General features: G+C 34.9%; 1 protein-coding gene across 2 annotated transcripts; it reads right to left on the bottom strand.

Moving 5' to 3' along the window:
• LOC140443884 (chymotrypsinogen 2-like) lies at window positions 1-26,233 on the bottom strand. 2 transcript variants are annotated; one of them, XM_072535381.1, is made up of 7 exons: window positions 26,135-26,233; window positions 22,737-22,803; window positions 18,086-18,263; window positions 10,819-11,024; window positions 9,511-9,704; window positions 8,553-8,610; window positions 1-266 (listed from the first exon to the last, which is right to left on the bottom strand). In XM_072535381.1, exons 1-7 carry the CDS (start codon window positions 26,192-26,194, stop codon window positions 94-96), a joined length of 936 nt encoding a protein of 311 aa, XP_072391482.1. In that variant the 5' UTR covers window positions 26,195-26,233; the 3' UTR covers window positions 1-93. The 2 variants fall into 2 exon arrangements, with proteins under 2 accessions (XP_072391482.1, XP_072391483.1); XM_072535382.1 differs by having other exon boundaries at window positions 105-266; window positions 8,557-8,610.
• Between the last annotated feature and the right edge of the window lie 256 nt (window positions 26,234-26,489).

Here is a 26,489-nt window from a genome sequence, read left to right on the forward strand (position 1 = left end):
CAAATATTTTATTTCAGAAATAACACAAAAACCTCACTCACTGGGTAACTAATTATTATACGGATTAAACACAGCCAGATATTTGTATACCAATTATAACTCGAATAATTTCAAGGGTCCTTTAGGCAAGCCAGGCAATTGTAAATTTAGTCTGCTGCAAAAACAAGAGTCTTTTGTATTCTGTAGAATCCAAGGCAGGTGGTCGACGACACTTGCATAAGTCGCCAAATTTATCTCCTCGCATTCATTTTTATCCCCAAGTACACCTAAAATTAGATTAAACGTTAAAAAAATTTAAATTCCAATAAAAATATAATTCATGAATGTGTTGCTTGTGTGAGTCCATTTCAAAAGGTAAAAGAAATAATAAGTTAGACTTACTCACAATCAATTTAATTTAACTAATCGGATGACCGGTTTCGCTTTCTATAATATGCAAAGCATCTTCAGGTCACGATACAAAGTTAAAATGATGCCGGTACACTATTAATTGATGGTTGAAAAAACATGGTTCAAACTATCTTGTATTGTTGATTGGAGAACTCAGGTCAACTATTGTAATTGTTTTTTCAACCATCAATTAATAGAGTACCGGCATCATTTTAACTTTGTATCGTGACCTGAAGATGCTTTGCATATTATAGAAAGCGAAACCGGTCGTCCGATTAGTTAAATTAAATTGATTGTGAGTAAGTCTAACTTATTATTTCTTTTACCTTTTAAAAATATAATTAAATACTGTACAGTGAACTCTCTATTAAACCAACGGCATTCATGCCGTATAAAGTGTCCGTCGAATACAGTTGTGCATTGAAGGGAAACAATTAAATATATTTTTTTTATCTTGCAATCCATTTCTATTCAACCATCGCATATCGCATACATAGACAAAACAGCAGCAACAAAAACCACATTATTAAAGGATATTCCAGATCTGAAGCCCTATGTTCATCTGCTAATTCAGTTTCGATAGTAATTGTGTTATTTATAATTTTTGTGATCACTTTTAGAAGTGTCATAAGGTTTATTTCTCTGTAATTTTACCACTATATTTAAACATTAGCTTTATGATATTGGTACACCAACTCTTAGGTATCGTGTGGCATATAAGAATTTTTTTAGAGTAGGGGAAACGTGGGTACACTGAGACGAAAAAATTTAGGTCTTCATATTTTTTTTTTTCAAAATGTTTTATTTACTAAACTATGGCAAAAAGACTGATGCAAAATTTCCAGGATTATGTTAATTGGTAATACATATGAACACTTAAAGTACCAAAAATATCGTATAGAAAAAAAGTTTCACTCAAACAAAATAGTACGTGCAATTGTCTCACTGTACCCTTCCTTGGGGGAAGAGTGACACAACAGTATCTTTTTGATTTATTATTGTTCAAACTAATAGATGATCTTCTTAAATCGAAATTTATTGCTGTTTTTTAGGACTTGTTACAAAAAGAGAAGAAAAACACATTTTGGATAGTTCATACATACTTTAAGAAATAGTATGTTACTAAATTAACCAAAAAATGACGCCGTCTGGTAACATGCGGTTCTTTTATTATATGTATTAACAATTTGACTTGCAGAAATAGTACAAATGTACGTGACATTAGGAAATACAAAACATTAATTGTTTTTTGAACTTTTTCTTATAAAGTTAACTTTGACAGCCATAACATTGTGTTTTACAAGTTACCCCACAAAATACTTTTTCACTGTGTTATTTTTGGCATCATTTTTTTCAAGGCCCATTGAACTATCTGAATCGTGAACTGAAAATTTTGAAGAAGAAAAGTCATCAGATTCTATCATTTTTTCCTCTTTGGAATCATTAACCTTTGACAATATATTTACCTTAACAGTTTCAATCGCCGTCTTTTTTATTCTAATTTTTTGTAGCTCGTCTTTCTCATGTGTATCTGTAGCGATTATCGCCTTTCCCTTTCTTCTTGTTTTGCGTATTGACTTTACGTTGGCTTTCTTTGATATTGGACTAGAACCTTAGCTGAACTGTTTGCTACTGTCAAAGTCTCCGTTTCATCCAGGTTATAAAATTCTCAGACCATTTGAGAAATTTTCGTGCCTTCTTAAAACATTTTCTAGTTTTTCAAAAAATAATTTTACACTAGCAGGATTAAATCCTGCTGCAGTAGCTAAACTACAACCTTCGAGGGTTCGTAGGCTCAAATTTGGATGTCGTTTTCGAAATACTTTGTACCAATCTATTGATGCTTGGCCTGACTGTTCCCAATTGTCCGGTAGGTTAATATTATTAACTTTGGCCAAATCATAGGTTACGTTGCGACAGTCGGTTACAGTTAGCCCATAAAACATCTTTGAGCAAGTCACAATGTATTGAACAAAAATTTCTTCTAACTGTGACGAAAAAATTTGTTTAACTTCGTAGTTAGGACTCATCCTACAAGTGGGGTCTTCTTTGTATTTTTTTACATATCTGCTTAAACTTTGGAAGCTTAAGTTTGTTTCCCTGGCAGCATAGCGCATTTTCATACCATTTTTAACTAAAAGTACCGCCTCCCTCATTTGTTCGTCCGTGAACCGCCCAATGGTTTTTGCAGTTTTCTTGGGACGCACCATACTGCAAATAAACAATGGCTAGTTTAGTTAGTTTAATTTTTTACCAAAAGAAAAATAACATAACTTTATAAGGGAACAGTAAGACAACTGATAAAATGTCCCACTGTACCCACATATGAAATGTCTCACTGTACCCACATCCCAATTTTTTCAGTTAAACGACTTAAAAATGTTTCTAAAACTAATGCGTAAGAAAATAACATGCTTTAGACTTACCTTAAATACGTAAATATCGGTTACTATCAACACCACAATTTTATTGTTAATAGTTTTTTACATACAAACTTTAAAATTGCGAGCAAAACAATTACTTTGACAATAACTGAACACTTGACATCGACTAAGAACAAAATACTTCAAACTGTCACTGCTTCTAAAAGGTCAATGTCATAGTCATACCGTCAACTCGGTTTTTTTTTAGTGGTGCCAACAATTGAAATTCAATTTACCAAATCTTGGCAAATGTCTCACTATTCCCTCTGTCTCACTGTACCCTCTTTTCCCATATTCTTAGTTGAATTGGTTATGTATCCATCACATTTGTTTAGTTTTTTTGTAATTTTTTCTGAACCTGGAGATTTTTGAGTTTTCAGTTAATAGTTCTACGATCTCTTTTTTGGTGGTATGTCACAAGTTTATGGTAAGGTTCGATCCTCGCCGGCTCTAAATAGTTCAGTGAGATAAGTAATCGAGATACTAATGAATATTTTCTTTATTTCTATTATCTTATTTGTTTCTCTAATAAGTATGTTGATTTTATGGCGGAGCGGGCCAGCTCACTCACTTCGCTCTCTTTAGTTTTTCTGATAGGAAAGAGGATAGGAAAAAATTACAACATCACAGCAACATTAAAAACAACCAATACGATGTCCAACATCTTGTCCAAAACCAAACCCAACAACGCTCAAGAAAAATAAAAAAACTGCATTTATAAAATACTCAAAGACTTCAACAACTTCTATGTCGGAGAAACTGCAAGACCACTAAGTGTCTTAGTGGTCTTCGACAAATCATAGATATTCAAACATGCCTAGAACAACAAACACAGACCACAATGGAAAGATGGATCAATAATTATGAAAGAAAACGAGAAAAGTAAAAATAGCAGCACTTATTCTACTTAGCGAAGAAAAATGTGTAGCAAACCCATCAGAAGAAAGAAGCAAGTTTTAGTTGATATCAATGCAGATCGATCGATCGATGATTTGTTTAGAATTAGAGCATTATTTTCAAAAATAAAAATAGCCATTCTGATTGCCAATCACCGTAGGGAGACGGCATTCTAAGAAGAAGAAGAAGCGGTGTAACAGTAAATCGAAAGCATATCACCTACAATCTTCAATCAGTATACACAATATATAGGCAACACACAATACACAAAACACAGTTTACACAAGCATATAACACAAAAAAGACACAATAAATCAGAATTTAATAGTCTTAAAGTAAAATCCCTTAGGGTAAAAGCCATTTATATGCTGCTGTCTACAAGCTCGAGGCCAAGTATGTCAATTTTGAAATGACATAACCTAATAACAAATAACTTTGGTTATACATTTTCCCACAGACATATAATACAAGATAGACTGATCGTTACAATACCAGCCCGTTCGACAGAAAAATCTGACGCAAAGCAGTCTCTGCATCTCTTTCTAATTTCTCAGGTTTATCGACCACGTGATCTAAAAGACCAATGAGAAGAGCATTGGTCGATAAGCCCGGTCGATTTATGTAAGACATGTTCACGGTTCGTAGACTTACTACGGTTGCCTCTTCAGCCTAAGCAATGAACATTAAGCCCGAAACTGTACTCTCGTGACGTAATTCTTCCCCTTCAACCAATCAACACTGCAATCGACCTGCCCTCTACATTCAGTTTCAATCGCGAATAAATGGGTTTTTGTATTCTTGTGTACTCTGGTGACGTAACTCAAGCATCCCCACCCCAGTCGGAAGAGGCAACCGTAGTAAGTCTACGAACCGTGAGACATGATATACTCCATTCGCTTAGCTCGGGCATATTTTGACAGATTCATTGTCGGAAACCTACAACACAACAATTCCTACTTCTCAGTATTAATAGCTCAAGTATACTACTATTGCAGACTTCTTTCTTAAAAAAAAAGAATTATTCTAAATAGTGGAAGTGTATACTAAACCCATCAAATTTTGGGTACTATATATTTAAAAAAAAATATTTTAGTTGTTATAATTTAACATAACTATTTATTATATGGTGCAGATAAATAAATATTGATTGTCGGTAATTCGCAAAGTTCTATTTTATTTACTATTTAGTTTGTTTACTATTAATATTGGCTATGAGTACGTGTGCTTGGTTGTATAGTAATTTCCAGCCACTTTTAGTCTGTCAAAAAGTAACTAACTTCGCAAAAAAAAATTACTAAATTCACTAGACAGTTCGGACTGGGAATAGCGAACCGAGTATACAAGAAAGTAGTCTCAGTCTCAGAACAACTTAGAAAGTTGCAAGTCGTTCTCGAAATCTTCAGTCGTTCTTCAAATTTCCTATGCCCGGGGCATAAAAAAGCAATTATTTCTAGTTTTCAAACTGTCACAAACCTCTCACAGTAAAAAGTTCCTTGACGAAATCACAATAATTGGTAAATTATTATTATTCCCTCTTTGCATTACTTTTTCCAATTTTATTGAAAATAAATTCTGCCTCAGTAAAAAAGAAACATTTTCTTAGAACCGATCACCAAGCCTTAGATATGAGACAGAAATATTTAGGATAGAAATAAATAGGAAGAATACCGAATTACGATTGGCATGTTGGAATGATAATGATTGATACTGAAAATCTCGGTTAGAATGCATACACATACGCATAAGCAAATGGGAGTACAAAGAAATATACACTTGAGTTTATGGTTCTTTACCCGTGCGTCATTAATACCTGGCGAGATAAAACACATATTTTTTATCTAGCATCATTCTCTTCCACGCATGAAACTAAAGAGAAACCAGCGACTGCCTGTTATTAAGTAAAGACATATGTTATTTTTATGAACGCTCTAGGCTCAGTACATCAAAAACAAATACGTACAAAATAGACGCTTAGTTGTTCTGTTCACAACTCATTTTATATTGGAGTTTAAAATTTTGTGGTAAGTGTATTTTATTTTGCCATTAATTTACATTCAAAGTTAACCTCATTCACACAGTTAAGGAATGGTTTTGTTTCCGCAAAGTGAAAGACATGACAAAAAGAAAATATTTTATTGAATTTTTCAGATTATGCCTGGAAAACTCTTACCTCACAAGCACAAGTACTCGTTTTAAATTTAATTGAGTACTTTGAATTAGAAAAAAGGAATGGATGTTCGTTGGAACTGTTGTCATTTGTTGGAAATGAAAATTCAAAATACAATGTACTAGGATAGTAAGAAAACCAACTTTTTGTTGAGAATTACGAGTAAGATTTTCTTCTTCCTTTTCCCTATCCGTTTCGGACGGTGGCTATTAACAAGGCTATTTTGACTTTGTTTACAGCACCTCTGAACAGTTCGGTCAATGTTAGTCCGAACCATTGTCGCAGGTTATGCATCCATGAGTGTCGTCTTCTTCCCGGTCCCCTCCTACTGTCGATTCTTCCTTGGACTATTAACTGTAGCAGCCGGTACTTAGTATGCCTCATGACATGTCCGAAGTACTCAAGCTTCCGTTTCTTTACGGTGAAGATTATTTCTTTGCTTTTGCCTATGCTCTGCATTACTTCCACGTTAGTGATGTGGTCTGTCCAGGATATCCGAAGAATACGGCGATATATCCACAGCTCAAAGGATTCTAGTTTCTTCAGGGTAGCTTCCGTGGTGGTCCATGCCTCTGCTCCATAGAACAAGACTGGAAAGACATAACACTTGACCAATCTTAATGTTAGTTCCATTGAGATTTTGTTTGTGAACCACTTTTTCATATTGTTGAACGCGTTTCGCGCTTTTTCAATTCGTGATCTTATTTCTGTTGACTGGTCCCATTTTGTGTTGACTGTGGTTCCAAGGTATGTGTATGTCTCCACTTGTTCTATTTTTCGGTTGTTTAATGTCAATTGCATCGGAGGTTGTTGTGTTCTGCTGATGAGCATGCATTTAGTTTTGGTTGTATTGAGTTCTAAACCATATTCTTGACTTGCTGTGTGTATGCTTTGCATGAGTCTTTGAAGCTCGTTGCAGTCATTTGCGATCATAACTGTGTCGTTAGCATATCTAATATTATTGATTACCTCTCCGTTTACATGATACCCTCCGAAACTTCTCCCAGTGCTTCTCTGAAGATTTGTTCAGAGTATATATTGAACAGGAGCGGCGAGAGGACGCATCCCTGTCGTACACCCTTTTTAATATCTATCTTCCCACTGTGTAAGTTGCCCATCTTTATCTCAGCACTTTGGTTCCAATAGAGACTGGTTATTACGCGCAGATCCTTGCCATCAATATGCATCTTCCTGAGCATTTCTATGAGTTTATCATGTTTGACATTGTCAAACGCCTTGGAGAAGTCGATGAAGCACAAGTGGACGTCCTTGTGCATGTCTCTGCATCTTTGAATTAAAACTTGCAGACTGAAGATTGCGTCTCTTGTGCCCAATGCGCTTCGGAATCCGAACTGTGACTCCGATATATTTGCTTCGCATTTGTTATAATATATTCTATTGTGTATGAATTTGGTGAAAACTTTGGTAATGTGATTTATCAAGCTTATTAAGCGGTGTTGATCACAGTGTTTTGCACTTGGTGTTTTAGGTATGGCTACAAAGGTCGATCGAAGCCATTCCTCCGGAATCTCCCCTTTGTCGTAAAAGGTGTTAAAAAGGCCTGTCAGAAAATCGAGGAAGTGTTCATCCGTTTCGCATAGGAGTTTTATGATCTCGCCCTGTATGTTGTCGGGACCTGGTGTTTTGTCGTTTTTTAGCGATGAAATGACTTTTTCCACTTCAGACCTTAGTATTTCAGGTCCAGTCATGTCGTCATCTTGGTCTACTGTCGCTCTGCGTTTATCGTTAAATAGTCGTTCTACGTAATCTTTCCATGTGTCAATGAGCTTCAAGTCGTCTGATATAAGGTTACCGTCTGCGTCTATTAGTGTCGGGTGGGGATTATTGGTTTGTTTTCTTTTTAGTTGTTAATTCTTTGATCTTTTTGTGCATGTTGTGGTAGTCATATCTTCTGTCGCACTCTTCGATTTCATCGCATTTCTCCTTCAGCCAGCGTTCCTTCGCTTCCTTTATCTTTGTTTTTATATTGTGACTTGTTTCTTGATACTTCACTTGATTTTTGCATTTGTGTTGTCTTCTTTCTTCCATCATATCAAGGATTTCATCCGTCATCCATTCTTTCTTCTTTACGCGCTCCTGTAACAGAAGTGTCTTGTTTGTCATTTCAACAGCTCTTTTTATTTCTTCCCATTTAGCAACTGCGTCGAGTAAGATTTAATATGTTAAAATGATTAATTACTATTTAAATTTGAATAAGCTACAATTAAAGGTTAAAGTACGTTTATTGACATTTCAATTTCCACTTCGGAAATCGTTCTCACAATACAAACATTAGTAAATTGAATTTGCTAATGTTTGTATTTTGAGAACGATTTGCGAAGTGGAAATTGAAACGTCAATAAACGTACTTAAACCTTTAATTGTGGCTTATTTCCATTTAAATAGTAATTAATCTAACATGCCACAAGAAAATAGTTTCAGGAGAATATATTATAGTGATATATTAAAATAAATAACTTTTATTTATCGGCAGAGTACTCAATCCTGATCTCAGAGAACAAAGATACCACAGTGAATTGACCATAATTTTAGTTGATAATTCATTTATTTTGTTGTTTCTATTTTCACTTCGGAAATCTTTTTCTAAATCTATTTTGAGAACTTATCGCAATATTTTTTCTAGTTTTTATAGCAAAATTATTAAGCAAGCTTACCTACTATATCGTAGCTTCCGTGTTTTGATCTGTACATTACCGGAGAACCTGAGTCACCCTAAAAATATTTCAAATTAATTTTGTAATACTTAGAAAAAAACCATAAAATTATTTAAAATTACTTTAAAAATTCATACAGTGATGTGATATTTAAATCCTCGTGTTAGTAACAATTAAGGTCGTGGCTCTTAATTTTTTACCTTTTCGTCACTCTTATCTAATTTTAAATAAGATGCTCAGTTCAGTAACGAGCTACCCGTGGAGGGTAGTTTTCTGGCAGGTCTCACATCATGCAGAAAAGTTTTCTGAATCTAGCCTTAAATGGTTGGATTCGGCATTACATAATAAGTGTTGGTAATACAAAGTTTGTTTAGACTTTTCTATATATCGCACAGCTGTTCTACATCGTTTGAGTAGTGTGAAACCTACCGTTTTATATAGGAGGTTGGGTCTAGTAAGTTCCATATATCCGGTTACTATCCTTCACGTTTAATTCCGCCGTAGCCGGTCCCAAGTCCAATTGAAAAAGAAAGATTGTGAATGGTTAGTAAATGGGTCTTGGTCGCAGTATCTATGTCAAGTTGCTTCTGTCAATAAATACCAGGTAATACCCTACTTGATATCAATGACACTAACAAATCATATCCGAAATGGGGTGAGCGAAAGCGAATCTCCAGATTCTCAAATTCTGAAACCTTCTTCCCTCTAACCCTATTCTGTTAGAGTTACCATACCTTGGCTACGGTATAGCAAAGACTGGAAAGAAAAACAAATGCCAAAGGAATGGTACACTGGAATGATATGTCCATTGCACAAAAAGGGAAATTTGTTGGAATGTAATGTTTTTTATTGGTAATATTTTTAACTCCTCTTTTCTTCTATCTCTTTAATATATTTGTAATAGTGTAATATTCTCTGCGAATAAAATAAAATAAAATATTTTCCCTCTAATACTTACTTTGCATACAGGAGAAACTGAACCAGGTACGCCCAAGCAGCCTTTATCACTCGTAATATATTCTGGATCATTAAATCCCTTTAGACATTCTTCTGCGCTTAAAATCGGTAGTCCGACCTTTTTAGCTCGGCACGTTACGTTACTGTTATCGGACCATCCATATACTATACCCACTTGATTAGCATAGCGATAGTCTAAAAAGTTAAAGAGAAAAAGCATGAAACAAATATTTATATCACAATAATACATTTAATTTGAAAAATAATATTTAACAATGAACCTCTCGGACAGGAAAGGGTTAGGTAGAATTTAGTTAGGTTAGGTACCCAGGACCACGAAATATTTCGCAATATAAATTATATTCTAATCTAAAATAATTTATACAAATAAAGAATTATCGCTAAATCATAGCTTCTAAACTGTTTCCACAAATATCTAAAAGTTGATAAATTTTATTCCGGCGTTTTTCAACCTTTGGGTCATGTCTTCATAGGGGGCGCTACAAATCTATGTGGGGGACGCCAGCGCATCAAAATGAGAAAAGAAACAAAAACAAAAACAAATAAAAAAAAATTAATTAAAAAAAAAAGAAAGCAAAATAATATTCATTCTGACATTACAAAAAACTTAGTAACTACAGTACACGTTTAATCTAATATACTATTTACTAGCAATTTCGTTAAATATGATTGCATCAGTAGGTACTGTCAATTACCAAATGAAACTAATAATAAACTCATCAGTACTAAATTAAAAGTAGCCTTAATACTTATTAGTGACTTCTTTGGTTCTGTCTCGCACAGCAAAGTATTTCAAAAGAAATATGGTTCACTTAACTCGCTATCGAAGAGAGGTCTTCCGACTTCTTGTTGCTTCGTATAGATGTCGCTGCTAGCGAACGAGGCTGTTATTTTAATTATAACGGTCAAATACTAGACTGCATTTTATTTCAATTTGAACTTTTTTAAACAATGGTATTACATTGATTTATACTATAAAAACTTAAATATGCTAGAGAGATTTTTTTCTATGTTCTATACGCGTACAATTACGAAGTGGACTGAACACTTGTCTTGACACTGCATATCTTTTAAATTTTAATATTATTTACTTTATTCATTTGATCTGGAAATAGCTAAATATTTTTTATGGAAAATCCTTTGTATACTAGCAATAGGTATCCTTAAATTTTGAATTTTATTGTTATATTTATATACACCAATTTATAATTTTTTAATTTTATTGTGTAGCAAAACCAAATATATGTTTTAAAAGTACATTCAAATAAATACATTTTAATCTACTTACTTGCGGAAGGTAGACAAATAGGCGAAATCCTTTTATCCAACTTGGCAGGTGTATTTAACCTGACGAGAGCTATATCGTGAGCTCTTGATCCGGGATTGTACTCTGGATGTATCATAATTCTGTCAACACTCATATTCACTGAAGTAGTGTCCGGGTGGCATCTATCTGTTTGACCAAGCGTGACTTTAATTTCCCGGGGAGTTATGCTTAAAAATAAAAATGGTGTTCATATAATTACACAAAGCACAAAATATGAAGATTATTTTATGTTTAATATGTCGTAAAACGATTTAATCAACTAGGAATATTCACAATATTTATTCTTAAAAGTGCTTTTACTAAAGTTTTCTTGTTTTCTTTCTAAATCTGATAGGCCCGACAATACTCCAACATAGAAATGCTACGTACGATGTTTGTATACAGCCTTTAGTATTCACCCAACTATTTTCTAAATCGTAAAACTTAATTTATAATTGAAAAGAAACATTCACCTACCTGGCAATTATTGTAACATAATGTACCAGTGTAGGCCAGTAATGACGGACGCTGTTATATTCCTCTTCTTCTTGTTTTAATGTAGGTATAACTCTGTCTGTTTTTCAATGTGCCTCCAGTAAGTTGTCATTTTATCGTTTTCGTCGTGTTTCCTCTGATTGTTTACCTATTGGGAAACCGCCTCTTGTCGTCTTTATATTTTGTTACTATAATTGACAGGTAGATGAACTATTGCCGGAAGCGGTTTGTGTGTCTAATCACGACACAAATCCGCTCTACTTTCCCAACCAAAGTACCTGATTAGCTGCTCGACTGGAAGACCACTGCGTACCCAATTATGCCAAGTCTGGCGTACTTTGACGTGCATAAAAGAAGTGCGTGTCATCAAGTGCTTTAGTCTATCGACCAATAGAACACACTTGATGTGCATCCCTCCGCACACCCCGACTGGAAATTGTGTATAAATATTTGCACGATTTTCAAGTCAGGATCAGTAACATCATCCAACAAGCACTCAGAAACAGCACTATAGAAGAGAAAGTAGAAATACACACGGGTAGAATTGAAGACATACCGCAAGAAACAAAAGACTTAACAAGGAAAAAGAACAGAGCAAGGCAGACAGCAAGAAGGACAAGGAACCAGGCAGACAAAAACAAAGCAAATAGACTGAACAGGGAGGTCAAAACAGCACTACAACAACACCGTAGTAAAAGCTGGGAAAATCACATTGGAGACATGGAGGAACAAGGCCCAAATATGCAAAATAATTGAAGGCTCCAAAGAATATACTCAGAAACGACAGAAAACCAATCCCTCCACTATATGGAGAAAATGAAATAGTGTACACTACCGAAGAAAAAGCAGAGGTAATGAGGAATACTCTCGAGAGAAAGTGTGCATTAAATTACCACCCAGACGAGGACATCGACTTCGTAGAAGAAGTCGAAAGACAAAGAGAAAGACCCGGGTATCCTAACGAAATCATCCGTCCTACATCACCGGATGAGTTAAATGAGCTAATTAAAAACAGCTCGCCGAAAAAAGCACCTGATACAGATCAAATAACGAACAGGGCTCTAAAATACCTACCAGCGAGAGCCATAGTATATTTAACAAATATTATAAATGCGATGCTAAGATTTAAGAAATTCCCAAACAGATGGAAAGAGGCCCATGTCATAATGTTACCAAAGCCAGGAAAAGTCAGCACATTCCCGCAAAATTACAGGCCAATAAGCTTACTACCTGCAATCAGCAAGATTGTAGAGAGAGTAATACTCAGCAGCCTCCAAGCTGACTAGACTAGACATAATAACCGAAGCGCAATTCGGTTTCAGATCAGAGCACTCCAGTGAGCTACAAGTACTCAGATTAACAGAGTACATAGCAGCTGGATTTAATGACAAATAATATACAGGAGCTGCCTTCTTAGATGTAAGCAAAGCTTTCGACAGAGTATGGCATAAAGGACTGATTTACAAAATGAGAAGATAAGGTTACAGTGGGGCAATAACAAGACTAATCTCTTCATATTTGAGCAATCGTAGGAGACATACCTATAACACCAGGTAAATTACTAAGTCTATATGCTGACGATACAGCGATAGCGGCCAAACATAGAAACGTAGACATAGCAGTAAACAACCTACAGACAGCGTTAACTCGAAGAAGACAAGGACTTAAGATGGGACATAATTGGTCTAGCAGAAGTAAAAAGAAAAGGGGAAGAGTGCATAACATTAGAGTCCGGTAACGTCCTATATTTCAAAGGGCGAGAAGAACAAAGCCTAGATAGCGTAGGATTTCTAATTTCCAAGAAATATGCACATAAAGTAGAGCAATTCGTAGGCGACTTCAACGGATCGGACAACGACTTGAAAAAACCGAAAACTATATAGGAAAATTCGACTCCGGAGTTAAAAATGAGAGAGAAGAATACTTGGTTAACTTCCTACAAGCCCACAAATACTATGCAATGAACACATTCTATAAGAAAAAACTTCAAAGAAAGTGGACGTGGCTATCCTCAGACGGAAAAACTCGGAACTTAATAGATTACATACCGTGTAACAAAACAGATATCATACAGGACGTAACAGTGATAAATACGGCGTCAGTAAGTAGCGATCACCGCTTGGTTAGAGCTAAATTAAAGATAAAACATAATAAAAATAGAAATAAATGTAGAAAAACTTGTAATATAGACACAGACAGACTAAAATCTAATACAGAAGGATATAAAAGCAAGTTAAAACCCACAAAAATATTAAATCTCGATAAACTTAGCTTAAATGAAATCAATAAAGTCATAGCAAAGGAACTAATAAATGCAAGTTTAGAAGTGGCAACAGAAAACGAAAATCCAAAATAAGTTAAGAATCACAAAACATGCTGAAACAAAGAAAAGATCTTCTGAGACAAAACAAAAAAAGCACTGCAGAATTTAAGGAACTTAATCGAGTAATAAGAAAACATAAAAGAGGACATTAAAAAAACATCAAGAAAACCGTATAGAACAAATCATAGAGAAAAACCGAAGTCTCAAATGCACCAAACCGAAACTAGGAAAGGAAAACATAATAACCATTAAAAATGAACAAGGACAACTAGAAAAAAGTAAATCTGATATTGCAAACTCAATTAAAAAGTTCTATGCCGATCTGTACCATTCCAGAAACGATACCCCTAACTTCTCAAAGCAGAACATGGAAAGGCAGATAACAGATGTCAACTCAGAAGTGATGCCCGTAATAAGCCACAAAGAAATAGAAAGAGCAGTAAAAGAAATCAAAAAGAATAAAGCTCCTGAAAGCGATGGAATCGAAAGAAATGCTGAAGGAAGGCGGAGAAGAAGCCATCACATATCTAAAAATACTATTTAATAAATGTTTATTCCAAGGCAACATATCCGAACAATGGAGTACTGATAAAACATTACTAATACACAAAAAGGGAGACACCACAGACCTGAAATTATCGACCAAGCATGAAAAAGCTTTTGATAGCGTAGAACTGTGGGCAATAGAAGAAGCATTAGTCAACAACTGGATCGACTCCAGGTACAGAATATTAATACATAATATTTACGAACAAGCTGACATGATAGTAACGTTGGGTAATGAAATCGAAACAAAACCAGTAAAAATCAACCGAGGAATAAGACAAGGAGACACAATATTTCCAAAATTATTTACAGCTGCCCTAGAAGATATCTTTAAGTCAATAGACTGAGAAAATAAGGGAATCCCTATTAACGGAAGATACTTGAATCATCTTAGATACGCAGATGATGTAGTACTAATAGCCGACACGTGGAATGCACCGAAAACAATGATTGAGGAGCTACACACAGAATCCCCCCCCCCCAAAAAAAAGGACTGAAAATGAATTTCAGTAAAACTAAACTAATAATAAACATCGAAGGGACAGAGATAGAACATGAAGATGAATATACATATCTGGGCCAAAATGTCAAGGTAATCAAAGAAGATCAGACTACCGAAATAAGCAGACGTGTAAAAATGGGATGGGCAGCATTCGGAAGACTCTCATCTCTCTCTTGTCGTTTCCTCATTGCTGAGGATCGTGATTTCCTACAATGCGGGCTGTCAATTCTCTCCATCTCTTGCGATTTTGGGCTGCTCTCATGGACTCGGAAAACGTCTCTCCAGTGGCTTTCTGTACTTGATCTGACCATCGGATAGGTGAGCGTCCTCTGCCTCTACGTCCTTCTACGTTTCCGCATACAATTAATCTTTCTAAGTTGTCATTGTCTCTTCTCGCAATGTGGCCAAAAAACTTTAAAACATTTGCAAGACACTGAGAGGAGAGTCTGGTCTGAATGTTTAGCTCTTCAAGAATCGACTGATTGGATCTGTGCTCCGTCCACGAGACGCGTAGCATTCGTCTCCAGCACCACATTTCGAATGCGTCAATCCTTTTCCTATCCTCTGATTTTATTGTCCATGTTTCGGCACCGTAACTGAAGATTGAAAAAATGAGTGTCCGTACCAGTCTCATTTTGAGTTTTTTGGATAAAGAGCGGTCCTTCCATATTTTTGACAGTCGACTCATCGCGTTCTTGGCCATCCCTATTCTTCTGCGAATTTCCGTATGGGAGGAGGCTGCATTGCTTAAGGAAGATCCTAGATACGTGAACTCGTCTACTTTCTCGAATTAATTTAGGGCGCTTGTTGTTTGGAGGATATTCGCGTGGTCCACAATCACGATTTTTGTTTTCTGATTATTAATCTTGAGCCCACACTTGTTGCTTTCGGTTTCTACTCTCTTTATCAGTCTCGACATCTCCTCTTCAGATGTTGCTATCTCTCTGTACGTATGAGAAGACTCTCATACGTACTTAAAAATAAAAATATACCTCAAAGACTGCGAACCAAAGTATTTAATTCCTGTATCCTACCTCTATTTACATATGGAGCTCAAACCTGGACATTCACTAAAATAAACATGGAGAATATCAGAACAACTCAGAGAGCTATGGAACGTATCTCACTCAAAGACCACAAAATCAATGAAGACATTCGTAATAGAACAACTGAATTGGAAATGTGCTAGACATAACGAACGTCTTAAGGCTGGCCGATGGAATAAAGAGATTGGGAATTGGCGGCCATATGAAGCCAAAAGACCACGAGGAAGACCGAACATTTGCTGGAGCGACGATATTAAAAGAACTGTAGGGCTTACAAACAACAGAGATGAATGGCGACAATTAGGAAAGGCTATTTTTCGGCAATTCTAATAAAGAGAAGAGCTTAAAAAAATCCTCTTGTTTATAACTTCGTCGCAAATGCTGGTCAACTTTGACCAATTGTATCTCAGGTACCACAGCTCGTAGTTCGACCTTTTATCTTTTATGAAAAATGTCTTGCCAAGTTTTTTTTTTAACACCGTTTTCTGAATTTAGTTTAAGCTAATAGTTACCGAGATATTCTGTTTATTTATAAGCCAAAATATTGTTTATAATTTTAACACATTCCAGAGGGCGTAAAAATAATCTGATTTTAATTAAATAAAGTATGTTAGATAGGTTAAGTGCGTTTTTATAAGTTAAACAACTGGCAAATTTCTATATGGTCTAGTTTTTGTTTTGTGCAATATTTTCTTCTTCTCGTGCCACTCCTAGCGGAGATTGGAAATCATCATGGCCACTGCGACTTTGTTAGCAGCGCGCCTAAAAAGTTCAATCGAACTACACCCGAACCATTCACGTAGATTACGAAGCCACGATATTTTTCTTCTTCCCACACTTCTTTTGCCCTTAATTTTGCCCTGCATGATATTTCTTAAAAGTTCGTACTTTTCACCTCTCACAATGTGCCCCAAGTATTAAATCTTTCTAGTTTTTATCTCATTTAGAATTTCGCATCTTTTGTCTAAAGTTTGGAGTACTTGCGTGTTAGTGACGCGGTCCATCCATGATATTCTGAGAATGCGCCTATAGCACCACATCTCGAAAGCTTCGATGTTTTTTGTGGTCAACTGTTTTAGTGTCCAAGCCTCTACTCCATACAATAGGGTAGAAAAGACATAACACCGCAGCATTCGTATTCGTAACTTTATATTGATATCACGATTGCAAAAGAGTTTGCGCATTCTATTAAAGACTGATCTAGCGATTTCTATTCTACATCTAATCTCTTTTGTTTGATCAGTATCGTCTGTGATCCAAGCACCTAGATATTTATAACAGGACACACGCTCAATCGTTGTATTGTCTATTACAAGATTAGCTCTGATGTTCTTTGATTTCGTGATTACCATACATTTAGTTTTTTTCAAATTAATTTTCAAGCCGTAACTGTTACAGTATATATTGAGACTTTGAACGAGATGTTGTAGTTCTACTAGCGTTCCCGTTAGGAGAACCGTATCGTCAGCATACCTTATATTGTTGATCGTCTCACCATTTATTATCAGACCAAGATCTTCTTCCTCGAGTGCTTGTTCACAAATAGCTTCACTATACAGATTAAATAAAAGTGGCGACAAGATGCATCCCTGCCGGACTCCTCGACGGATTTGAATTTCTTCTGTTAGCCTACCCTCAACCTTCACATTTGCTGTTTGATTCCAATATTTTAAACAAATTCAATTTAAAAAAATTCATATTGCAAAATTATTATGCGAAATCTATCAAATCGATTTTAATGAAATTAAGTGGGCTGTTTTATTATGTTATAATGATTTTCCAGACGAATTATGAAAGTCTGAAGTTCTATCTATGTGGTTGAAAAATATTAAAAAATAAAAGGCTTGTTTTTCCTTTTCTTTTTGTATTTATTGCTATTTTGCAGCAAAGGTAATAAATTATAACATTATTAACAAATTTCGCCATTTTATTTCATTACGACTTTACTCCAAAATAAATTGTTTTAAAGTTATACTCAAAGAAAGTAGAAAAAAATCGATGTTTTTAGTAATTTTTAAAAAATTCAAGTTTTTTTGTTAATGTTCTTTACCCAAAAATTTGAATGCCACCTCTCTCATCCACCTCAAAACAGATCCGCCCTAGTCTACCTAGACTTTAAACTATTTGAGATTACAATTTAATATTAATTTATTTGCTAAAACATTTCAGAGTTGGTCTTCTTTCATTGTAAACTTCCACCTTTGTTTGTATTTTGGCGGTTATTTATTTTTAAACACCGAGATCTCACATGATTCATTACTGCCTCTCTTTTCATTTCCAACGGGCGATAAAAATAAATAACATATAACATAACTACCAAAAAATTGATATACTCACCCAATAACATTACTGGCAGAAGTAAGCAAATACTTAGGAGTGATGAGGGTCGCGGCAAGGGAAGAAACATTGCTATTGCCGTCGTCGTTCACCTGTATGGAGGCGGCCCACGGAAATTCATGGCCTGTTAAATATTCACCGCCCACAAGACGTGCTTCTCTGTTGGGAACACCGCATTCTGTAAAAACATCATAAAAAAGCAAAATAGGAGAAGAGGGGAGAAACAATGATGCACTTGAAAAATTTAAAATGTTGAAAAATTTATCCTAGAAGTTGAACTATAAAAAGCATTCGCGTAGGTTTTATATTTTTCTATTACAAGGAGCAAACATTATGTTCTCACAGACATATTCCAACTCTCATAATATTAATATTTAGATGAATGCTTGATTTATTTATAAAAGATTATAAAGAACATTTCTGTTCGTTATAATCTTTTTTAATCTCTAATATTATATCCTTCAGAAAAATATGTACAGTGTGCTTCACTTTGATTGATAGTAAATTTTAGTAAGTACTCAAGTAAGAAACGCACTTAAAAAAGAACTACATTAAAATAAAACAAAAGTTTTTATATTTATCAAGCCCACGAGATACATGAAATTTATTCACAATAAGTGATTTTAACTTCTTCATCTACTTATTTACGTATCTACAGCTCATCACCATTCTCATCAACAGATATTCCATGCATCGTTAGCTGTAACCTTCCGTAGGTGTTTCCACCCATTTCTGATCGTTGTTTTTTTGTTTTTTGCTTCCATTCGTGACCACCTGTTCGCTTGATGTCAACAGTCAATCTGGGGTGAGGTCTGCTTCTACTGGTCTCTTATTTGCTGTTGCTCGCCATTCAATAATTCGCTTCGTCTAATTGTTATATTCCATTCTTCGTATGGGCTATGCCCAGTTCCATTTTAACCCTTTCAGTGCGCTGTACTTGTATACAAGTATTATAAAATCCGTGCCACCAGTACGAACCATTTATCAACAAGTAATTGAGTAACGCGGTCTGATTACGAACCACTTGTATACAAATTTATGTAAAGTTATTAGTTATTGCGTGCTAACTAGTTGTTTAGAAGTCCTGTGCTGTAGGCGTAAGGGACTAAAAGATAATGCACATGACAAATCATTGTTGAACTACTGAAATTAAAAATTTCAACTAATGGTGTTGACCGTGCCATTAGTTTTAATCTGACTTCAGAGAGACGTTGTGCTAATTTATGGTGAAGTATGTTTCGTGAAAGACAGGGTTTGAGTGAAGCTGAAACAATAATGATAATTTTGAAGATAGTGAAGATAACGAAAGTAATATAAACAATGCTCATAAATTTCAATGGACTACCAATTTCAGTATGTACAGTGGATTACTTGAACGCGGAATTCACACCATTAGAAATTTTTGAAGGTTTTTTTACTAGTGAGGTTGTACAAAAAATTGTGGATGAAACAAACAGATATGGCCTACAAGCACTTGAGAAAGAAAACACGGAAAAGTCGCAAACTAAAAGTGGACAGATATAAGAAATAAAGAATTGTATGTTTTTTGGAGTTAACATTTCTGATGCCAAGGACAAAAAAGTTAGCCATTCATGAATATTGGGGTAAAAATGTACTACTACGTACACTTATTTTTTCAGAAGCGATATCAAAATATTTTGAAGATGTTACATTTTTATGACAACTCAGTTTAACGTGGAAATGATGATCTCTTCAAAGTTAGGATGTTGGTAGATCATTTCAAAACAAAATTTATCAATATCTTTGAACCTTTCGATAACTTCTGTATTGACGAAAGTTTGATTTTTTTCAAGGGAAGATTATTTTTCAAACACTACATACCATCTAAACATCACCGTTTTGGCATTAAACGTTTTTTACTCGTAGACTGTCGTTACTTGCACAACATGTCTCAAACACACGACACATAATAAACCTTAACCAAACCACGATGCTAACTAACATTAAAATTAAAAAAAATGTGAAATCGGAGAATCCGTAGAAATAAAAAAATATCCCAACAGTCTAAACCAAAGAGATCATGCTAAAAGGCTTCTAACAACATGAAAAACGGTATTTCAAAAATACATTAGGCCACAAGACCGACTAGTAGGACTCCTTCTACCTACACGCGGACAGGACCAATTACAAGAAGCCTTGCAAGGACCGTCCAAAAAAAGCGCGCCTCTATCAGCTATATAAGTAACCGCATCGACCATAAGAGACCAGTTACAACACCTCGCTTCAATGAATTGTTACACCCGAACGTAGTTCCCAGGGGTAAACATTTCTCACAGGCTGGGTTCAATCAAATTGCTTGCTTGCTTGAGAGTCAATTCACTTCTAGTACCAGTAGGAAGCGTTACTACCTGACTTGACAATGGCGAGTGCGACCTTGCCGAAACGTCGTTAAAATAATTGTTTGGAGGATTAATAACTAGGATAGGATAGAATTAATAAATAATAAACGATGACTCAAAGCCGGAAAACCACAGTATAGTATTTGCGATTCTTCGTATCAGTGCGAATTGTTTTGTAAGCGATAATTATTAATGTGAGTTTTGAGTTTAATAAAGTTTTTTAAACTACCTTGTGCTTCACTCAATTTCTGGATCCACAGAATAACGTAACAATATGTATGTGTTTCAACTTTCGATGAGGAGTCAATTTCAAACAAACGAATTTTTAAAGTCCGGTTCTCTAGTGTCATTTGTTGTCCGGTTCTTCAGTGTCAGTATTGATCAGAGAGTATAAAAGATTCAGAGATCCCCTTATCAAAATAGAGCATAACAGGCTCTCGGCGGTTATAAGGTTGGAAGTAAACAGACTGAAACAATTACAGTGGTGGCGGTAATCAAGGTCAGGCCGACCTTCATTAAAGAGAGGGTGCTAGATTCTGGAATCAACTTAAAGTCCTAATGAAGGAAAAAAGTCATCCACGATCACATCTCAACGTTAACAACGTCTCTCTTAACAATCCACAAGACAAGGCCGAAGCCTTCAAAGATACATTACAGTGATAACCCAATAACCCTAACTTCAGCGAAAGATCCAAAAGAGAAGCCGAACGGAAAGTGGAAGATATATTCTATTACCCTTAGGCACATTTGGGACCTCATCCTCACCCGATGATGGCCCCTGTGACTAAGGACACCGTCAGGCAGATGTGTAATATTGGAAAAAACACAGCTCCTGGCCCTGATGGCATCCACAGAAGATGCCTTAAAAATGTTCCAGAGAATATTATCCCGTTGCTCACCAACATAATCTATGCATCTCTTACTCTGAGCTATTTTCCAATTCCATGGAAAGTGGCCAACATTGTCATGATTCCCAAAGAAGGGAAAATACTCACCAACCCTGAATCGTACAGTCCTATTTCTTTATTGAGCACCCTAGGTAAAGTCTACGAGAGGATCCTTAAGGACAGACTCGTAGAATTTTGTTAAACTCATAAATTCCTATCTCTCTCATCGGACGATCAGGATCAAAGTCGGCAATATCTTATCCACACCCTTTACTCCACAAGCTGGAGTACACCAGGGCTCAATTCTTGCTCCAATACTATACAGTCTACAATAGTGACATCCCCCGCCCAAAGCATAGATCGGAGACCCTTCCACTGTACGCTGATGACCCTGCTCTCCTCACGTCAGGACCACATAGAGAGCGTGGACAATTGTCTGTATTCGAAAGACCCCAAAATTACCTAGACAGAGTCATTAGGTGGTGCAATAAATGGAGGGTGACCATAAATCCCTACAAAGCACAATTAATTTTATTTAAATCTTCTAATTGTCGCTATGTCCAAGGTCAAATAACTTTGTTAGGAGAGGACCTAATTCTCAGAAACTCGGTTTCCTATTTGGGAGTTCATTTTACTAGGACTCTCAACTGGGAAACCGACATCATGGCTACCGAAAGAAAAATTCTTAGATTCTGCATGAGGCAGAGCAGGCACTATTCACCAGCACACATATACATACTGGCAAATATAACACCTATTAAGAACAGAATCCTATCCCTCAGCAGGAGGTATATCCTTCGAACCATAACGGTTTCGAATAATAGAGCAAAGCAAATATTAAAAACATCTTGCAATCGCCAAAGGAATATACTCACCAGGTTGCCTCAAAGAAAATTTCCGTTTCCTCCAGCTAAACTTCTTCACAACACTGGACACGAACATCCTTATGAGTATTTTGAAATCTTAGAAACATTCCCCATTAAACATCGCAGCTAACAACTACACACCAAAAATGCTGATTAAGAGCCATTTCTATTGTATTGCTGGTAACCTCTGAAGTACCTCCTTCGACATGTTTGGCATAGCTTACCTAAATTCCTCTTGTGCGCTTCTCAATATATACATCGTCCACATATACGCCACCTTCTGAACCCCAGCTCCTTAGTAGTCTACTACTTCTCCACACTTAACATAATTCATCACGGTTTATCATACCTCCATTACTCCGAAAAAAAAAGGAGTACCCCTTCCTTGAAGAAGCGAAAAGCTTAAACAAGGTTAAAACTCTGGATCCAATGTCCAGTGTCATTTTATCTCATTTCGTAAATTGACTACAAATGTTTTTAGTTTCGAGGCAAAAGTAATTGTGCATTTTATGTATTACTTGATTTATTAAACACTTACTGCATACACATGGATTAAATATGGCATCCCACACACGACCAACAAACGCTGCATCGGAATGAAAGGTCTGAAAACAATAAAAGCAGAATAAAAGTAATATCTTAAATTTACTAGTTTTTAAAATTTTAAATTATTAATTAATAATTTTTAAATTTAACAATGCATAAAAGATATTATAGACTCGTTTAAATATCGTTTTACACATCGCTATTATTTCTTTATTTCTTTTTTCTCATATTTTTCTGAAGCTCTTTTCTTGTATACTTTATTATACAAACTTATTTTAAACTTAAATTGTGGCGTATTCCCATTAAAATAGTAATTTCTTTTTTTCTACATACAGGGTGAACTTTTAGTGACACATTAGTCGATACTTCCATTATGGTAGAGGATATGCAAAAAAGTTATTTAGAAAAATGTAGGCCATAATATTCTTCAGCCTTCGATAATTTGCTGAATTCTACAGAGTAATTAAAAACTACTTGGTGAAACAAATATACAATTTTTTAAATAAGGCACCCTGTATATCTCCTCATATTTAGACATATATATCTTTAATATATCTTTTAATATGAAGAAAATCTTTATTTCAAAATCGCTATGAAATAAACACACTGTATATGAAGAAGGAATAAAGTATTTATTTTATTTAAAATGAACAATTATTTCTGTGTTCCTTCTTCATTTAACTCTAAATAAAAATGATGATAATTCTAATACCTCTAAAAAATAACGAGAAGATGGATGGAAAATGGAAACCTAACAAGTCCCTCTCTACAGAAGACCCGTTGAACACTATAAGAGAAAAACAATACAATATAGAACTACTCCAAGAACAATCAATAAGAGAACTATACAAACAACGTCTAGACCAAAAATTAATAGAATTCAGATACGGCAACATCGAAGAAATATACGAGCATATAAAGGCGAGTATAAAACAAGCAGCATTCGAAGCCCTTGGAGAAAAAGAACATATAACAAATGAACAGCACTATTATGAAATAAATGAACCAACTAACCGAATAATTGAAGAAAAAAATTGTACAAAAAATGGCTGACTATAAACAACGATGAAGTTTATAAAGAATATAGAGAAAAAGATAAAGAAATGAAAAACAAATAACAAAACAAAAGAATGAAGAATGGAAAAGAACCTGCTTAAATATTGAAACATACATAGTAGGTACAAGAACTTCGGAGTCACGTAAAGTACTAAGAGGATTAAAACAAAACTCAAAGGAAAAAATTAAATTGGGAAATATACAGGACAAAGAATTAAAGGACTATTACAAGGAACTGTTAAAAGAACAAAGACCACAATTCATTGGAAAAGAAAACAGGCGAAGACCAAGCAGATCCCCACAACAAGAAATAGAAATAACAGATAGGGAAATGAGAAAGGCCATACATGCAATCAAAAATAAGAAAGCACCGGGACCTGAAGGCATCTTACCTAAGCTTATAAAGTACGGCTAAAAAAAAATTACACCAGATGATAAAATGGATATTTCAGAAAGCCATAAATGGAGAACAGCTCCCAAAGGAATGGACGGAGGCATATATGGCATCTATATATAAAAAAGGAGATAGAAAACGATGCGAAAAATGCAGAAAAAAAAGCGTAATATCATTAATAGGAAGATTACATAGAAAGATACTGCGAGAAAAGATAGAGCAAGCGATAAAAGGCAAAATCGGGGATGATCAGGCAGAGTTCACGGCAGGAAGATCATGCATAGACCACATATACACACTGGAACAACTGTTGGAAAAGAAAAAAGCAAAAAATAGAGATATACATTTGGCACTTGTGGACCTGAGAAAGGCGTATGACTCTGTACCAAAGTCAAAACTATGGGAGGCAATGTACAAATTAGAAATACAGACGGAACTCATAGAAGCTACAAAAGCTTTGTAAAAATAAAATAAAGTGTCCATTAAAATGGGAACAAGAATCATAGGAGACTTCACCACAACAAAAGGGCTCCTGCAGGGTTATCCCATATCTCCAACCCTATTCAAATTATACTTACAGAAAGCCTTGACCTCATGCTAGAAGGATTAATTAATCGGATTAAGATTAAAACAGTGGAATTTGTTAGAAAAGAATACGAAAACCTCATGTTTTCGCATGAGTTATTTCTCCTACTTAAGAGGATAATTTCGTGTATGTACCTGTGGAGTATGTGTGCTGATCTGAAATTCGCAGCTATACTTACTGGCTTACAGGAAGGATATACTAAGTTTTGTTGTTTTTAGGCTGAATGGGACAGTCCTGCAAGAGATAAACATTACGTAGTAAAAAATTGGCCAAAAAGGCACCATTTAATACCTAGGATTAGAAATGTATCTCAAAAACCTCTAGTGTCACTAGACTAGAAGTTTTCCTGCAACCACTTCATATAAAGCTGGGACTTATGAAAAATTTCGTAAAAGCTATGAACAAACCAGTACCTTAAAACAAATTTTTTCCAAATCAGTGATGCGAAGATGAAAAAAGACATTTTTGTTGGTTCGCAAATACGAGAGCTTAAGACAGGTGTAGCTTTTAATTTGATATTAACAGAGCAGAAAAAAGAGCTTCTGCGGCTCTAATAGAAGTGTGTCATAATTTCCTTTAACGTTTCATCGGGATATACTGCACATTGGAAGAAGCTACAATAGGAAATCACCAGCAGCAATGCTGTTAATCGAATGTCTTTTGTCGGCTGGTCGATTTACCTAGAAACTCCAGTTGAAACAAACAAAAGAAAGAAAATTACAAAAATAACTTTGATTTTATCATCATAATGAGATATATTTAGTAAAACTTTTTTTTTACAGTTGACGTTCTAATAATATCGTTTTTTGATTAAATCAAGAACAAATAAAAAGTATATGTATGAGTACTGTATTTATTCCCATCATAATTTTCGAGATTAGAGCACCAAAAATACCGTTATTATGAATAAAAACAAAAAGGGAAAAAACATTTTTTTGTAGGCGAGTGTAATATGAAAATGTGATTTTTTTAAATCTATTGTCAAATTTATTGTTCACCTAAGGTAAACAAATAAATTTCAGATAAGATCTTAGATACCAGAATTCTATTCTTCTATTTCTACTAGTATTGAAGGGCATAACTGTGGGTTTTCATGCATTGGCAAATGTTACGAAACCGTGACATTTTAGGCTTCTCGTTACTACTATTTTCTCTTCTATTATTAATTGCTAAAAGTGTGTCGTTCTCCACTTAATATATACCCTGACTATGCAGTCTTACTTTGTATATATTTAAAAAAGTTGAACAACTTTGAAAATAGAAAACTTCTTGAATATATAAAAAATGCTTTACAAGTTTTTAAAAATCATATAGGTTCAAATTATTAAAAGAAAAACATTATATCTAATCTTACCAAAACACCCGACACAATCACAAAAATAAACAAATGTCTACTAATAATTTTTGCTCTCATGGTAACTTAACAGCGACTAACAAACTATTTTTGCGAATTTAGTTTTATTCCTTATTTTAATTTGCATCTGTTATCTTTCATGCAGGCCTAATCGTGGCATTTTTTGGTTTTCTCTATATTTTTATCGCTTATTACATAAAATAATATCGTGTATGTATTATCTTAAGCATTTATATTCAAAATATTTAAGAGAAAGTTTTTCTGTTATTCGTATGGGTATAATATCAGAGCCGTACCGAGCAGTGATACAGACAATAGGCATCATTCTGTGGCACCGTATATTTTGATATAAATA

This window comes from Diabrotica undecimpunctata, chromosome 6 (genome assembly GCF_040954645.1).
Source record: "Diabrotica undecimpunctata isolate CICGRU chromosome 6, icDiaUnde3, whole genome shotgun sequence".
Classification (NCBI taxonomy): domain Eukaryota; kingdom Metazoa; phylum Arthropoda; class Insecta; order Coleoptera; family Chrysomelidae; genus Diabrotica; species Diabrotica undecimpunctata.

Excerpts from the sequence above, each read along its gene's own strand:
- LOC140443884 (XM_072535381.1), bottom strand. The coding sequence starts at position 26,194 with ATGAGAGCAAAAATTATTAGTAGACATTTGTTTATTTTTGTGATTGTG. Across the intron at positions 11,025-18,085 it reads TCTGCCAGTAATGTTATTGG|CATAACTCCCCGGGAAATTA; the intron begins GTGAGTATATCA and ends TTTATTTTTAAG. Across the intron at positions 8,611-9,510 it reads CAGTTTCTCCTGTATGCAAA|GGTGACTCAGGTTCTCCGGT; the intron begins GTAAGTATTAGA and ends AAATATTTTTAG.